Raw genomic sequence first — 18,483 nt, forward strand, 5'->3', positions numbered from 1 at the left:
AGGGCAAAATTATAAACAATCGGTTATTGGTGTGCACTGTATTTCTTCACTTGTCTCATATTTTACACAATATATTCATTAAATGCAGGATGGTTAAATCAATGCAAATTTACGAATGAAAAAGAGGAATCCAAACAAACTGCAGTATTGCAAGATACTTTATAATTGCATTCATTTATAAGTACTTTCATTTTACCGGAGTAAAAGGCTGTCAACTTTATACAGTGGTGGGCAAAGTGAAAATTTGTGACAATAGGTGCTCTGTGAAATTGTGTGCCAGTGTAATATACAATATATATACAATGCCAATTTCCAGCATCAAGGAGGGGAGGTAATGGGAAGGGGGATCGTGACCAGTATTTCTCAATCGCTAAGAGTATTCTGTACACCACAATAGTCAGTCTTAAGTACAAAATCCTTAGAATGATGGTCCACTGCTATGTTATGTTGACATTTCAACCCTGTACTTGCGCAATTGAGGCGTCTGCGCGGGTCTTCATCAGGACTGTGTGAGGGAGGTAGGGGTATGAGTGGCAGCCTAGTGATTAAAAAGGTAACTGTCCGGTTTGGATTCGCAAACATTTGGTCATTAAACCCAATGCGAATAGCGCATCGTACTGACAACTCTCCTCCTAGTAGACCCAGCCGGGCTATCCTATGGAGTTTGATGATGGCAGCTAAGCAGAAAGGGGGAAACACGACTCCTTCGAGTTCTGTTGGGGAGAATGCGGCCTCATAAGTTACTCCTAATTATGCACAATTAAATAAAGTGTCACGTAGCGTTCTTTACACTTACCTCGGTCTAATTCCTGTAAAGTCCCATAGTTACTTCAGGTTTCCTTCAATTTACTTAAGATACCCAGCGTTTTATTGCTTTCAGCTGTGGCTATGGAGAAAGGTGCAGTGATTTAGCCTTATGTGCTGAACTAAAAGCTACTATTGTAGTTTAAATGGTTCAAAGTGCGGGAATTTATCATCCGCTTACCTGTAATGGTAGGTTGAAAACGAAATGCTTGCGATTCTTTAGTGCGGTCCAAAAGGATCCAGAGAGATGCACGAACCGGCGGCGAATATCGCTCTGACCCGGGTCGGCTTCACGGCGTCAATGACTGCGCCTGAAATCCTCAACTAGTTAAGGCCGGATAGGCAAGCGCGAGGACGCTGAGGGTTCTTGCGCGTTGCCCGTTGCTAGGCAACCCTTGCAACGTCAAATCTACTCGTTGACAGTAAGCCAATTATTATCAGGACCCACGCCATGACGTGTTCCGCCCGCCGAGGTTAGACTGGGGATGCCAATTAGTGGACGGAATAGGAGTCCTCACAATTGTATTCACTATGTGGCATAAATCACAACGGAAGTGCTTATTGAGTAATTGCGGTGACATATTAAAAAACAATGTTACTTGAATCATACATTGTACACATTTCATACAGTTATTATTAAAAAAAGACCAATACATCGAGCAACATTCACTAGATTGTAAGTCATCACCATATATATTAATTGAGCAGTATAAACCCCAATGGTAAATCATATTAAAAACATGATAAGGCATAATAATTACACGTTATTCAATTGAGGATATCATTCATTGTTATGGGGCAATGCTAAAATTAAACACACATATATTCTTTAAACCATTTGGCGACGGCCTAGAACATACGCGGGCGTGTTCAATAATTGCAGCAACATAGTCCCTGCCCTTGGTTAGTATGCCTACTGGTGCATATAACTAGCAGGATGTAAGGTGATGAAATACTATCCTGGGTATGCGAAGGTGGGCCTACCCTCAATGATGATATGTAGGGACCATAATTCATGCATGTAACGGCTCCCAAGGGTTTCATATCTACCTACTGGGAAGTGTTTCATGCAGGCAGTGAACTGAAACATCGAAATGGGCAACAAGATTAACCATAACCGGAGAATGAGTTTCCACTATAGTGAAGGGAAATTGTTCAGGTTTCTCTATATGTAGCATGGTTTAACTAGCGTCTTTCATAGCCATTGATTGTTGTTTCCACGTCAAATTAATGGTGAAAATAATGCACACAGATCTGTGAGTGGGGATGAATGTTTTGCCAATGTGCAACATTTCGTCAATCACCTTGTGTGTTTTGCTGTTCGCCCTATGTGGGAAGGGTATTCCCAGACGTGGGTCCCGTACTCACTACGCCACTGGAGTCAAGCTATCCTGGCTGATGACGACTGATAGCCAGAAACCGGTCCTAGGATTCTTGATTCCGGTCCAGGGAAGACATGGCTTGGCAGTTCGGGCTGGACTGTTCCCATGAGGCACAGGGTCAAGACTGATTTACATATGGTCATGTCTCAACTGGGGTGGCGTGGTAGGCAAAATAACGATGGATTAAACCCAGATCTGTGACTGGGGTTGAATGTTTTGCCAATGTGAACATTCCGTCCATCACCTTGTGTGTATTGTTGTTCGCCCTATGTGGGAAGGGTAAGCCCAGACGTGGGTCCCATGCTCACTACGCCACTGGAGTCAAGCTATCCTGGCTGATGACGGCTGATAGCCCGAAACCGGTCCTAGGATGCTTGAAACCAGTCCAGGAAGATATGGCTTGGCAGTTCGGGCTGAACTGTTCCTATGAGGCAAAGGGTCAAGACTGATATGCATATGCCCATGTCTGAACTGTTGTGGCGTGATGAGCAAAATAACGATGGATTAAACCCAGATCTGTGACTGGGGGTGAATGTTTTGCCAATGTGCAACATTCCGTCCATCACTTTGTGTGTTTTGGTAGTGTGATGTACAGCAGGAGGACTGCGTGGAGAAACCGATGGATTCCTAATTGGTGCTTGGGAAAGATGATGCTGAATGTTCTATTCTTCAGCTGAGGAAATGGCCTTTGTGGTGACTAAGATGTGAAATGTAAATGTCCCGTTAGTGCTTTGCTTAGCTCTTTCTTGAAAAAAATAGATTCTACTGGGTGCCTGTAGTAACAGACACAGATTCGGGCAAATCGGTAGAAATACAGGGATGCATGCCCATAGAGCAACAGCTAGTTATGCACAGAGGTAAACACAATAATGGGGTGCACACTTCAAAACATCTGATATTGACTTGCTTGTTCAGGTCATGGTTCAGTTTGTGCTTGGCATTATGGGCCTTGTAGTTCATGCAGTTTTAGTCATTATTGTAAAGTACAGGTCATACAATTTCAGAATCGTATTATGCACACTTTTTTTCAAACACAAAGACATCCACCAACACACCTAGAAATACTAAGTGACCAAGCGTTCAAGTCCACTGAGCACACCTCAGTATTCCTGTACTTCAGTCAGTCAATAAAACGTTATTTGTTTTTTTACAACCATAACAGTATAGACTAAGCAGCATATCAATCAATAAAATAAACAAATCAGAATCATGGAATATATAATACATTTCTTAAGCCTATAATTCACATATCCTTAAAATAAGGGATAAATATCTTAATTTTTTTATTTTTATTTTTTAAACCAGCTATCCTTTTTTGAGGCACATCACCCTTCAAGTATGTCTTACACCATACTTCTATCCATAGATCCCTCATTCTAGTCCTGTACTTGTTGCTGTGGAAGTAAATGTTTTGTTTTCTGATCTCTGCAGTGCACCACATTCCATTTACAAAGACTGCTGTAAAAAATAACAATTAAATAAATACTTCTTATAGATCTGGTGCGTTGATGGATGTGATGGTGTATGAGAAAAGTGGGAAAACATGAATCATGAGAGTTTTTTGATTAGAAAAATGTTTTTTTTGTTTTTAAAAGGCAGAAAGGCAGTCATTTCAACCACAGGTTGACCGTCTGGAGAGAGAGCTTCAAATGACCAGCGAACAGAACAATTTTCTAACCAGCAAACTTCACAAAACGGAACGAGAAGTTAATTCCTTGAGTGCCAAGGTAAGCACCTAACTATTATTTTCACCATCCGATTTATTTCCTGAGAAAAACATTCTAGTTACCAGTTTGCAAAACCATTTTTTCATGCCAAATAACACTCATAAAAAAGGTTTTTTTCTTTTTTTTTTTAATTTAAATGTGTTTATTGGTTTAAAAAACAGTCATACATACATATTTGGACGACATTTTCAATTCAATCAATACAGTATTTTTAGCAAACAGTAATTTAAATTGCATATCAATCATTACTCTCTTGGCCTGCACATCTACGCATCTCCATTTCTACCGTAGGTGACACACAGGGATCTACCCGATATTTATTCCACTGCGACCATTTCCTATCCCATTTTTTGGGGCACCCCGACCACAAAAACTTCGGTCTCTGCCAACATACATCTATCTAACTCCGCTGGCCACAGGGTTACGGACGGCGGAATCACTCCCCCCCCCCACCGTCTCGCCAATTCCCCGCTTGATTAATGTATACCCCAGTGTTGCGAATTGTTGTTTGACTTCCATGAGGTCAGTTGCCTCCCATATGTTCAACAGTCCCAGTCGTTGCGTCAACACTATCTACTTTCTCAAGGCTCCCTCCCAAAAGGCATGTATCGTTGGGCAGCTCCACAAAGTGTGATAAAAGGTGGCCTGTTGTCCGCAACCCCTCAAGCATCGGTCGTCAGGTCTGGACCCTATTCTCGCCAAAGTTTTCCTTGTCATGTATGAACAGTGGTGTAGCCTAAGCTGTATAACCCTGAATTTAAGTGTGATGGCCGCTTCCCGAGGGGACATAAGAGCTACTTGCCAATCCTCATCACTTATGGGGCCTAAGTCATCATGCCACCGCTCCCTAAGCTTTGGAAAAGTGTCTGGCAGGTTATTACATAACTTTTTATATGTGAGAGATATGGCCTTGGAGCTTAGAGGCCCATCTAACAGCCGGTCCTCCAGTCGTGACGACTCCGGTATGTCCTTAAGGGACGGAAAAGCCGCCCGTATCGCGTGTCTAATCTGCAAATATCTGTACATTTCTCCCTGAGCCAGATGATACTGACTCTGAAGGTCCCCAAATGTAAGTATAGCTCCTTTCTTAACCAGGTCCTTCACTGCGGAGATACCTATGAGGTCCCACTTGTCAAACCCAGGTTGATAGCACAGCATACCCAGCTTTTGTTCATACCATAATGGCGTTGCCTGCGAGAGGGCACCTGCCCACCCCAAACGGAAATTGACTATGCGCCATATTTCTAATGTGTGTTGGGTAGGTCCAAAGAAGAATTTTCTCTTGTTCTTCCTGTCACTAGTGTACAGCGCCCCTAGAAAACCAGAGCGATCAGTTTAGTAGCAGTCAAGAGCATATGCTGGGTCACAGGAGGGGTGATATATCCAGTGGTTGACAGTCACTAATTGTGTCGCCCAGTAGTAGAGTTGCAGGTCAGGCAGCGCTATACCTCCTTCGTACCAGCCTTTTGTTAATTTCTTCAGTGCGACCCTGGGGGCCTTCCCATCCCAAAGCAGCGTGCGGGTTTCACCCTCCACTGTGTGAGAAGCAGAGACCTCCAGTGCTTCACATCCGCTCGTAGTCTAGCCAATTGGGGGGCCAGATTGGAGCTGTAGAAAAGGGCTGGATCCGGCGTGACAAAGACCCCCAAATATCGAAACCCCTCCTTCGCCACCGCTATGGTGCATTCACACAGAAGTCGGGGGACTTGGCCCTTCAACATAAACAGTACAGACTTGTGCCAATTAATCGCATACCCCGAATACTTGCCAAGGTTCGTGAAAATGTCGAGAACCACACTGATTGATTTATACGGGGAGGCTAGATATAACAATATATTGTCCGCATACAAGGATATACAATCTTCCACCTCATCCGCTCAACGCATCCCTCCTACCATCACATCCCGGCGCACCCAAGCCGGAAGGGGCTCCAATAGAAGGGAGAATATCAGCGGGGATAGCGGGCATCCCTGTCTAGTTCCTCTTCTTAACCTGAAAGTGCGGGACATATAGCTGTTAACCCTCACCTGTCCCAACACATCTGTATATAACAGCTTCACCTAGGCTATGAATTTTGGGCCCAATCCCACCCTTTCCAGGACTTCCAACAAATACGGCCATTGAGGCATCTAAATGTAACACCGCCACATCCTCTTCAATATACTGCCAACAAGCTATCACGTTGTAAAGGCGCCTTAAATTAAGGGCCGTATTCCTTCCTGGCATAAAACCAGATTGGTCTGGATGGACCAGTGTTGCGATAACCGTCACAAGCCTATTTGCCAGGACTTTCGCCAAAACCTTTGCCTCTACATTAATCAGAGAGATTGGCCTGTAGGAGCCACAACTGTCCGTTGGCTTACCCGGCTTATGGATGACCACAATAGTGGCCAGCCGCTGGTCCACTGGTAACCTACCCACATCCAAGCTCTCCTCACACATGGCTTTTAGGTGTGGCACAGTTCGAGAGGCAGTAGCTTTTAAGTACTCAAGCCCAATCGCCTTACCGGATTTAATCTGTCCTAAGGCCTTGCTAATTTCTTCGTCCAAAAGATCGTCAGAAAGATCGTCTTCCAGGGTTTCCCTCTCTGGCCCGGCACGTCACTATCTCGGAGGAGCTGGCGCGAGTCGTCAGCAGTGTAGTGGGTGTAGTGGGTTGACCCTGTGGCAGGGGGTCCACGCCTGTAGCTGAGGAAGCTGCAATACGAACTTTACAGGAAGAGACGCTGATTTTAACTAGCACTCCGCTGCATAAAGCGCAGAGGCGCGCTTTTAACCTTTGGACATTTTTGGTTCTTATTCTCCCCGGATCCCTGGACGCTTACCTGCTCACTCCTCCTGAGTGCACCGGCAGCCGGCTGAGCGCTGACCGCATCGGCGGGCTCTCAGCGGCCGGGGGCGCCATCTTGGGCTGGGCTGCTCGGGGGAGGCGAGGCCAGTGTCACCATCGCCACACCCCCCGAGTTCCGCCCCTACTTAGGAGGGCTGAATTCTCCAACTCGCGGCTATAGCAGGCTGGTTGACCCTGTGGCAGGGGGTCCACGCCTGTAGCTGAGGAAGCTGCAATACAAACTTTACAGGAAGAGACGCTGATTTTAACTAGCACTCCGCTGCATAAAGCGCAGAGGCGCGCTTTTAACTTTTGGACATTTTTGGTTCTTATTCTCCCCGGATCCCTGGACGCTTACCTGCTCACTCCTCCTGAGTGCACCGGCAGCCGGCTGAGCGCTGACCGCATCGGCGGGCTCTCAGCGGCCGGGGGCGCCATCTTGGGCTGGGCTGCTCGGGTGAGGCGAGGCCAGTGTCACCATCGCCACACCCCCCGAGTTCCGCCCCTACTTAACGGTCCATTATGTGTCGGCGCAGCGGACGAGCGCAGTGGGCGCGACGAAGGCGCGCCGGAGTTGCGCCTGAGTTAAGCCCGTCTGCGCCCGTCCGCGGCCGACCGGGACCCGGGCCCATTCCCCCTGGCCAATTTGTGAAGTACTCGTCTTTGGAACTTCTAAGCCTGCGTCCTCATATACCCCACGGTTCTTGCCAGCACTCACTATCTCCACATATATTGGCACGCATTCAACGGCTAGGACTCTCTTCCCCCCCCTCCCCAGCGACCGACGCTCAGCCTGTCCTACCATCTACTTCTGAGCTTCGACCTGCACCCACTGTAACGCACAGCTTGCGCTGTTACTATCTTAACACCCGGTCCTTGGTTAAAAACCAAATTGAAATTTTTCTATTCCTGAAGGAGGCAAAACCTGACATCCTTTTACTTGCTGAAACTTGGTTAACCCCCCACTCTCTTCCCGATATTCTTGCAGCACTTCCCTCAGACTATTATATTTTGACAGCCAATCGTATATCCGGGAAGGCGGGAGGTGGCGTAGCAGCTATTATCCTGAAATCCCTTCATTTTAGGGAATTTTCTAACGCAAACGAAGCCGCCGCCAACCTCACCCTATGGTTATCGAACACCGCCGACACCTTGGCACCACTGAAAAAACGTCAATGCAAACCTGGCAGCAAAAAGGCCTCATGGTTCAACGATGATCTTAAGAAGTCCAAGAAACTCTGCCGCTCCCTCGAAAAGGCCTGGAAAAAAGACCCAACCACTAGCACCAAGGACGCCTTCAAAAACGCCACCCGCACTCACCACCAACTAATCCGAAAGGCCAAGAAGACAGCATTCAAGGATCGACTTGACAACAACGCCCACAACAGCAAGGAACTTTTCAACATCGTCAAGGAATTTTCCAATCCCTCGGCCAACTCCAACGACATCACCCCCTCTCAAGCCCTCTGCGACTCCCTAGCCTCATTCTTCCACAACAAGATTGCAGACATCCACAACAGCTTCGACAACCAACCCGGAAACCAACCCACCCTACCATTTGCTGAACATTCTCCCCCCGTGAACACCCTTAACGACTGGAACCCAATCTCCACTGAGGACACAATCCACCTGATGAATTCCATCCACTCAGGATCCCCCACAGACCCATGTCCTCACCACATCTTCAACAAAGCAGACTACGTCATAGCACCTCACCTCCGAGACGTCATCAACCGCTCCTTCAACTCCGCCACCTTCCCGGAAGACTGGAAACACGCTGAACTCACCGCCCTTCTGAAAAAACCCACAGCGGACCCCACCGAACTCAAAAATTACCGCCCCATCTCGCTCCTTCCATTCCCGGCCAAAGTCATCGAGAAAGCTGTCAACAACCAGCTCGCCGCCTTCCTCGAAGCCAACAAATCCCTCGACTCCTCACAATCCGGCTTCCGAGCAAAACACAGCACTGAGACCGCCCTCATCGCAGCAACAGACGACATTCGAACTCTACTGGACAATGGAGACACAGTCGCCCTCATCCTCCTCGACCTCTCTGCAGCATTCGATACAGTCTGCCACAGCACCCTTTTACAACGCCTCATTAACATCGGAATCCAAGGAAAAGCACTTGAATGGATCACCTCGTTCCTCTCCGGAAGAACCCAGAGAGTCCGCCTCCCACCATTCAAGTCCGAGGCCACAGAAGTCATCTGTGGCGTACCACAAGGATCCTCACTCAGCCCCACCCTCTTCAACGTATACATGAGCCCCCTCGCGGCCATCGCCCGCCAACACAACCTCAACATCATCTCTTACGCGGATGACACTCAACTAATCCTTTCTCTCACCAATGACCCCAGCACCGCCAAAACTAACCTACACGAAGGAATGAAAGAAGTTGCCGAATGGATGAAACAAAGCCGTCTGAAACTGAACTCAGATAAAACAGAAGTCCTCATCTTAGGTACATCCCCCTCTGCATGGGACGACTCCTGGTGGCCGGAAGCCCTCGGAAAAGCACCCATCCCGACAGACCACGCACGGAACCTAGGCGTCATCCTGGATTCTTCACTATCAATGAACAGACAAGTCAGCGCCGTATCCTCTTCCTGCTTCAACATTCTTCGCATGCTCAGAAAAACATTTCGCTGGATCCCCACCGAAACAAGGAAAACAGTCACCCATGCTCTGGTCACGAGCCGACTGGACTACGGAAACACCCTCTACGCAGGCACTACCGCTATACTCCAGAAGAAACTCCAACGAATCCAAAACGCCTCAGCCAGGATCATATTAGACATCCCACGCAACGAACACATCTCTGGTCACCTTAAAGACCTCCATTGGCTACCCGTCAATAAGAGAATCACTTTCCGACTGCTAACCCACGCACACAAATCACTCTACGACATCGGACCAGAATGCCTCAACTCACGAATGTCCTTCTACACCCCCTCCCGCCAACTACGCTCTTCCAGCCAAGCCCGCGCCACGGTACCTCGCATCAACAAGACCACCATGGGAGGCAGATCCTTCTCATACCTGGCTGCTAAAACATGGAACTCACTCCCCGCTTACCTTCGCCTTACCCAGAACCACCTAGCATTCAGAAAGCAACTTAAAACGTGGATATTTGACAAGTAATCCTCCTCCCCTTTCTAAGCGCCTTGAGACCCTCTGGGTATGTAGTGCGCTATATAAATTCTCTGACTTGACTTGACTTGACTTGACTTGACCCTTCCGGACACCGAGAACCTGGTGATCAAGCTTGACACTGAAAGTGGGGCCCTCATCCTGGTGCTGATATATCGCCCTCCCCAATACATGGCCAAGTATCCATCTCTTCTGGTTGAGCAGTTAGCCTCATATGTAGTCAGCTACTCTAAAACCATCCTAATTGGGGATCTAAACTACTGGTTCGACAGTATAGACACAGATACCCAAGCTGCTGAACTAAAATACCTGCTCACAGACCTTAATCTAACCCAGCACATTCACTCACCTACTACCCACCATAAAGGTCACAGCCTTGACCAAATCTGGACATACAACCTACCACTACCCAACCCTGTTATTAGTCCATGCATATGGTCGGATCATTTCGTTATTCATTTCACTTTAGAAATACCAGGGAATGTTAAGTCCAGACCATGCATGGGCAAAGAATTCCGTAAATGGAAATCTATGGACCTTCCGGGATTCATTGATGCTCTAAGTAAATCCGTACCTTTGCCGCATGATGACCTGGACACTGGTGAGAGAGCATTGTCAAACTGGCTACGCCACGCAGCTGACGTCTCAGCCCCCCTAGTACTGGTCTCTAGCATTAGAGGGAATGATGCCCACAAATGGTTTACCCAAGAACTGAAAAATCTTAAATTAGGGGTACGACAAAAGGAACAGAAATGGAGACAAAATTACTCCCCACAAGACAGAAAAGTGTATTGCGCTGCCAGGAAGGAGTTCCAAAAAATTCTGCACCAACACAAAACCAATTACTTTTCCCAAAATTTTTTAACCTCTTCCAATAAAACTAAAGATGTATTTAATATAGTCAACGAGCTTTGTGACGATGACCGGACAGCTCCCTCAATGGCTCCTACCCAGAAGTTGTGTGACTCTCTGAATGAATACTTCAGAGAGAAAATTGTAACTATAAAACGCAACATTGCAAGTTCTCCTATACCATCTCCTTTGGATGACATTTTTAATAATCCCGCTACATTAGATGCCTTCCCTGCCATAGACTCTAAAACATTCTCTGCTCTCCTGGCACGTGTCAAGTCTGGCTCACCCGACGACATCTGCCCACCCTACATCTTCACAGAAATAGGGCATTCCATCCCTCAGGGGATCCTTCCTCTGCTTAATGACTCACTTGATCAGGGAAAGGTACCTGTAGGGTTTAAACACGCTCTACTCATTCCCTTGATTAAAAAACCTGGCTTGGATCTTCATGATCCATCAAATTATCGCCCAATATCCTTGTTGCCATTCCTTTCAAAGATCCTGGAGGCACATGCTGCTAGCTGTCTCTCTAGCTTCGTTGAAACCACTGGATATCTAGAACTTAATCAAGCTGGGTTTCGACCGGGGCATTCGACCGAGATGGTGACATTGGCGGTACAGAATGTACTCAGATGCAACGCGGACAAGGACATTCATCAAGCACTAGTACTTCTTGACCTATCGGCCGCGTTCGACACGGTCGACCATACCATCTTGGTCGACCGTGTCGAACAGGCGGGCCTTAGAGGCTCGGCCTTGAGATGGCTGAAGTCATTTATCTCGGATCGCACCCAGGCAGTGAGATTAGGAACCTTTACAGCCCCTAAAATTAAAAATGAATGCGGAGTCCCTCAGGGACCGTCCCTGTCCCCTCTTCTATTTAATTTGTATTTACGACCTCTGCTGTTTTCATTACGAAAGTTTAGAGCTTTAATTTTTAACTATGCAGATGATTTGCAACTGATCTTCCGTCTGGACTCCCCTGGTGCTGCCACCGAATTTCGGGAGGCCATGGTCCACATCCAGAGATGGATGAGCCTAAATCACCTGAAACTCAACCCAGGCAAAACTGAATTGATTTTGCCTGGGAAGAGTGAACTGTACTGGGGGCCACATTTTTGGCCTCCAGAAATGGGAAATCCTCCAACCAAGTCCCAAACAGTAAAAAGCCTAGGGGTTACTTTTAACGAAGATCTTTCGCTTAAAAGTCAGGTAGGGACTGTGGTATCTTCAAGTTTCTTTCAACTTCGTAAGATCAAGAAGATTGCCCACCTATTAACTCACCCTGCTCTGATCCAAGTTATCATCGCTCTTGTGCTGTCCCGTCTGGACTATTCCAACAGTTTGTATTTGGGTCTTCCAGTTGGGCAGCTCAAGAGACTTCAACTGGTTCAGAACCAAGCAGCCAGGCTGATTTGTAAGATTCCCAAATGGCAGTCCATCAGGCCGGGTCTGGCCAGCCTCCACTGGTTGCCAGTAGCGCAGAGAGCAACTTTTAAAGCTGGATGCATTATCTTTAGGGCTCTACAAGGTAAGGGCCCTGGATTTATTAGCAGCCTGCTTGTTAGTTACACCCCCTCTCGTGCTCTTCGCTCAGGTCAAAAGAACTTGTTAGTGGTGCCTCGTATTAGGAAACAACGCCAGGGAGGCGGTTCTTTTCACTTCTTGGCCTCCTCCCTGTGGAACTCTCTGCCTCTGACACTGAGACTTCATTAAGACTTGTTGGCTTTCAGACAGGCTTTCAAAATTTGGCTTTTTAGGCAAGCCTACCCATAGTTAATTTCGGGCCCTCTCTGTTATATGTTATGTCTTTGCAAATCCTCCAACAGCGCCATGAAGCCTATGGGCGTACGTGCGCTAAATAAATTTAATTTAACATAACATAACATAACATAACATACCTTTTCCAGGTGATCAGTGAATTCCTCCGCTATTTCTCGTGGATGCGTTACTATTACCCCTCTGGTTTCGTCAGTTTGTGTACCGATCTCGTTCCCTGTTCTTGCCTCTCCAACCACGCTGGTGTCCTGCCAGCCCAATCACCCATTTCATAGAGTCTATGCTGTGAAGGCGCAATATTTAGCCATCATGTGTTCCCTAGTCTTTATTCTGTATTCATCTTGCTTCAATGTGAGCCTATGACTAATGTCTGGTGAGGGATCTTGTGCATGTTCCCGCTCCAGTTCAAGGAGGTCTTCCTCCACCCGGACCAGGAGCTCACATTTCTTGGCGATATATCCCATCTTTAAAGATAAAGCTTGCCCCTTCAGAACCACCTCATATGCCTCCCAAATTGTTTGTGCGGATTCAACCTATCCCACGTTCTCAGAAAAATTGTTCTCTGTATGCGTGCGGATTTCCTGCCTTATGTCTGGTATGTGTAGAAGCCATGGATTAAGGACAATGGTGGTGCGTGCCTGCCGTTCCCAGTGTGTATATTCGACCCAGACTAGGGAGTGGTCCGATATGCCTCTGTTCAGGACTCTAGACTGGGCGAAGTTACCTATCGAGAACAAATGTGTAGGGAAGTAGTCAATACGCGATTGACTTTTGTGCACACTGGAGAAATACGTGAATAATTTAGCAGTTGGTTGGGACGCTTGACCTACGTCTGTCAAACCCTTTACCTCTGTAAAGTCAGCCATAAGGGCGTTAGATTGCACTCTAGACTTCGGCGAGTGGCGATCAATTCTGTCACCCAAGGTCATATTATAGACACCTCCCATGATTAACGTGCCCTCTAGGAGTCCCGTTAGTTTAGCTCCAAGGTCCTCCAGTGCTGCCTTACCCAGAGCAGGCGGTAAATACACAGAGAATATATTTATATCTCTTCCATCCCATTGGGCCTCTGCCCCTGCAAATCTTCCCCCTGGGTCTACCCATGTCTTCTGAACTATAAGAGGTGTACTCTTCTTCACTAAGATTGCCGTCCCCTTTGATCCTGTGGTATAATCAGCATGTACCAAGAGTTTATACCCCCACCTAGCGAGGGCCTTAGTTTTCAGTCCCACAAGGTGCGTTTCTTGCAACAAAACCACATCAGGTGGATGCCTATTTAAATACTGTTGCACTATCCCTCTCTTAATCTTATCACCAACCCCGTTAACATTCAAAGTCAGTACAGAAAGTTTCTGATCCTTATCCCCCCCCCATGTCTAGTCAATACAAAATTCCCAAATATACGAATCAATGCAAGCAAAAGAAAGTGTGTACTAGTCCACTCCTCTTTGTGCGTCCAATCTTCAGCATGGCTACTTTGCTCATTAGGATCACAAAATCACATTTTATACCAATAAAACAATCAACATTTAAACACCCATCCCTCCCTAACCCTTCGGTTCCCTCCCCCCTCCCTGCCCCCCTGCCAGTGGATTCAGGACTACCTCCTCCCAAACATGGCAGACTGCCTCTCTCCCCCTGATATGCTGAAAATGCACGTGGTTGGTCAACTCCCATCCCCACATGTACACATCAGTCATTTTGAATTTGAGCCATCCACTAATTAATATTAGTCTAGTTTCATTCAAATCACATTGTGTAAACCCATCAGTCTTGGCCTGTTTACTACGTCAGAACCTCAATGCCTCACATCAGTAGGTATCATGTACCTTGTCCCTCCCCCCCCATACTTGCGCTTTCAGCCAGTCGCTGGTTTTCTGCGACTGTCCCTGGGGGTGTTAGTCCTGCTCCATTCTCTGGCCGTCTTCCTGGACCATTGTTTGTTGCTCCTGCACTGCTGCCTCTGTATTGACCAGATCTGCCAGGACGATCCCGTCTGTGGCCTCCCACAGTACTCCAACCTTCCATCCAGTCCCATACTGCCTCCGGTGACTCAAAAAACCATGATTTACCATCTGATTCCACTCGCAGCTTTGCAGGAAAAAGCATAGCGTATTTCACCTCTCGGTCTCGCAGTTCTTTTTTTCACCGCCTGAAAGCTGCGACGTTGGGCCTGGACCTTGGCCGTAAAGTCGGGAACAAAGGGCACCTCATCATTCTCTATTTTCAATGGGGGACTAGACCTCGCAGTTTGCAGGATGATGTCTCTAGCGCGATAATTGAACACACGAGCAATAAGGGGTCTCGGGGGTGCTCCCGGTTTTGGCCTACCTCCCGGCACTCTATGTGCCCTCTCAATGAAAAATAGCTGGACAGAGTCTTAGGCTGTTTAGTAATAAGGTCCTCAACATTCAGGACTGCTGCCGGCCCCTCTGCCTTTTCCGGAACACCTAGGATGCGTATATTATTAAGGCATGCCTGGCCTTCATAATCATCAGGCTGTTGTGGAGCCCCTCCTGCTTATTTTGCATTTCAATCATCTGTGTTTGAAGCTCAGACTTATCCATCTGCAAAGCGCCGGTGACTATCCTCAGCTCCTTAACTTTCTCATCCAACTTCCGTAAGTCAGCCCTGATGAGGGAAACCTCTACCGTAACTGAGTCCAGCGAGGCACGCACCCCATTGATCGCCGCCATAACATCGTGCAGTGTTGGTTCCATTCCCGGCTTAGAGGCAACTGCCCCCCCCACCCCATCCTTCTCCATCTGCGGTGGTACACGTTTGTCTCCCGCCTTGGACCAGGAAAATTTGGCCAGTTGCTTCTGAGCATTGACCGTGGGACTTTTCCCTCCTGTTGCCATATGTGCACGCCGGCCGCTGACGCATCAATCGAGAATCAAAGGCAGCACCGGGGGCCCCTTGCAACCCGCTATTGAGAGTGACCAGACTTATATGTGACTCCCTTGGGGACGTATCCTCTCCGCACCGTCTCTGGAGGCACGTGCTGCAGACTTGACTTCTCCACCACCGGTGGTGCTCCGTCGACGTGGCGTAGCCCCGGTTTCGACCCCCCTCAAGAGGCTCCCCCGCAATTTACGGGCAACCCAGGTTCGGTACATCTTGCAGTCCCGAACTGTAGCGCCACCACCATGAGTTAGTCTGTGACTAGTTGCAGGTCCCCAGGGTACACGAAGCTGTAGCTGGCACCACACAGTCAAATCTAGGAGAGCCAGCGTTCTAAAATCTGGGGTATATATTAATGATCTTCCAAACCTTTCCCCATCAGAAAACCGGGATCTTGCTGCGTGGCTACCCCTGGCTCCACCACTGCAGGGCGCCCAAACCTAGGGCACCAGTAGGGTATACGCACTCAAACCAATGTCTGTCAGTCTCGAAGGTCGGGGCACCTCTGCCTGATCACATCTCAGACGGTGTTGCCAATCCTGGAGCTGCCATGCGGGCCGAGATGATCTCTTGGGCTCGGGCCCAGTTATGAAGGCCTATCACTGCGTTCCCCGCAGGCTTCAGGGCGGCGGTCGCGGCGCGTTGCAGCTCCCTAATCCCCCGCTGGCGCCAATCGCTACTCCTCCGCTCCCTCCAATGTGTGCAGGCTGTTGCTAAGCGCCCCTCCCCGGCCTGAGAGGCCGCCGCCTTACTGTCCTTCATCTGTCCTCTGGCGCCGCACCACAGCTGCAAAGCCTGGTCCTCTCCTAGCTGCGAAGCGCCGGTACCTGTAGGAAGTGGGCCTCCACGCCCTCTATGCTCCCTGGGTCTCTGATGACAATAGTAACGTGGCTAAGTCAGGGGGAGCCCCAGTGTCGGGACCTCGCTTCACCCCCGCTTTCTTCGGCTCATCTGTATAGGCCTCCTCCCCCCTCTCAGCCAGGCTTAAAGCTGTTGTTGCGTCATGTGAAGACGTCCAAGCCTCGAAGCCAGGGCCTCAGGTGACTGGAACACTCACCGGGTCTTCCCTTTTCAGGCTAGAGTGCAGGTCACTGATGCAGTCGGACACCTTCAAAACACCACAGAGTATCCCACTGTGTATGGGGTACCTCAGGACGTTCTCCGGATTTCCCGGAGGCTAAGCGCCGTCACTCTTTCTCGGCCGCTACCTCCCCCTCCATGCCTCGGGAAGCCGCCATTATCACTCCAGTGGGGACGCCACAACGGATCTGTAAATCCACTGCACCAGCCGCAACTCCCACCAGTCTTCGCAGAAGGGGTTGGGGATGAGACACTGCAATTATCTTTTAATTTTGGGCCGTGGATGGCATTGGATAGGGCAGGATAAAGGTCGGGGAAACAGGAGCCCACTTAGGCAGCAGCCATTCCCGTAGGCTGCTAGCCACTCCCCTTCAAAAGGTTTTTTCTTACATGTGATCAGAACCAATTGTAAAAATATTCAAGTTCAGTAGTTGTACTTTTGCAAAGATATGTGGTACCACTGCATACAACTTTTGCAAAAATTTATAAATGTTTGCAATATCGGGTTGTATACATGGAGAATGTTTCACTGACGTATAAAATTATATATTGCCCAGTGATGTTTTTTCTTTTTGTGGCCAGAGAGTGTTTGAACTATGTTACCTGTGTTCTTAATATTTTTACAAAGAGAGGATCTAAAGGCCGCCCTCTTCAGCCAATGGAAGCATCATTCACATTTATGAGCCCACATTCATCAGTTGTGTTTCTGCACTGGCAGACTATCACTTAATTATTGCAGCAGAAAGGTGAGTGTATAAGTAGGGAGGGGTGCGCTTTTAAAAAAATCTTTATGCAGCTCACCTGTCTATTCCATTATTAATGACTCATTTATTGTCTATTATTGCTTCCTTTAATGGGCATCTCTGTCATCTAATTACAGCAAGCATGGGCCACTCTGGTGCTCACCACCGACCTAGGCAGAAATATTGTACAACTTAGGCAGAAATATTGTTACAAGTGGAGAAACTTGATGCCCTTTAATTGGTTTGATTATATTCTTGCCAGATTGACTAGTGAAGTTTTTGTTCCTCATAGGCTGGCTGTTTGGCTTGAGACTATACCATGGTTTAAAATTCGGTAGGGAAACTCATGCCATTTTTTGTCTTCTAAAGATGGTGCGCTCACTGACTATTCAATGGGTAGGCTTACTGTTCCCTAAGGGGAAGCCTGTGCCCACACCTAAAGCAGATGGTATACCCTAGTAATATGAACATTATCAGTACTGTTGAATGGACTTTTCAGCCAGACAGCCAAAGTCTCACTGCACTTTGACTTGCCCATGTAGCAATAGCCAGTCTGCACCTAAGAACCACGGACCTGCATCTGTCGCTCCAGTGAGCACCTTTTTGTGGCTCCTATCCTCATAAGTACTATAACTCCATGCCCAGTACTACCACCACAATGTGCTTCCTCTGCTCGCCGGCCTCTACTAGAAACCGTCACAAGAAACATAAAAAGGACAGGCAGTATGGCATCTCAGACTGTTGTCCTCTTCCGTGCTGCACTTACCACTCCTTTGAGTGGCAGGCTGGGCTATCCTCTCCACACTGATCGCACATTGTACTTGACTTCTCATGATTGACATTACCTCAGAGCTTAGCAGTTTCATGACACTGGTAGGTTCCTGTCACAGACCTTTGAAAGAAGGTGATGTGTGCTGCTTTATTTTGAAAACTTCACATTATTTTATTTTTATTTTACCAGTTAAACAAAGCAATAGTATACACTTAATATCTTAAGTGAGAAATCATTGATACAGCAGGATATCAATGAGTCTTAGTTTCAACAGATATATTAGGCAGCATTCATTTTGTTTATCGCAGTCAGCTACGCACATCACTTCAGCTGATTAAATTCAAAAGCATTCAAAGACTTAATTTGGGAAGCATTCGAGTTAGGGTGCCATCACAGCTAATACATTATACTCAAGCAGCAAGTGACAGTATAATCATCCTACTGAATATGAAAC

The 18,483-nt window shown here is 47.6% G+C and overlaps 1 protein-coding gene across 1 annotated transcript in view; it reads left to right on the forward strand.

Moving 5' to 3' along the window:
• Nucleotides 1–18,483, forward strand: part of CEP83 (centrosomal protein 83) — a 198,308-nt gene that overhangs the window by 83,179 nt on the left and 96,646 nt on the right. The window contains exon 7 of the mRNA XM_078675995.1: nt 3,782–3,913. Within this exon, the coding sequence (XP_078532121.1) occupies nt 3,782–3,913 (132 nt within the window). The remainder of the gene's footprint in view (nt 1–3,781; nt 3,914–18,483) is intronic.

The sequence above is a fragment of the Lissotriton helveticus genome, chromosome 1_1, assembly GCF_964261635.1.
Source record: "Lissotriton helveticus chromosome 1_1, aLisHel1.1, whole genome shotgun sequence".
Lineage (NCBI taxonomy): Eukaryota > Metazoa > Chordata > Amphibia > Caudata > Salamandridae > Lissotriton > Lissotriton helveticus.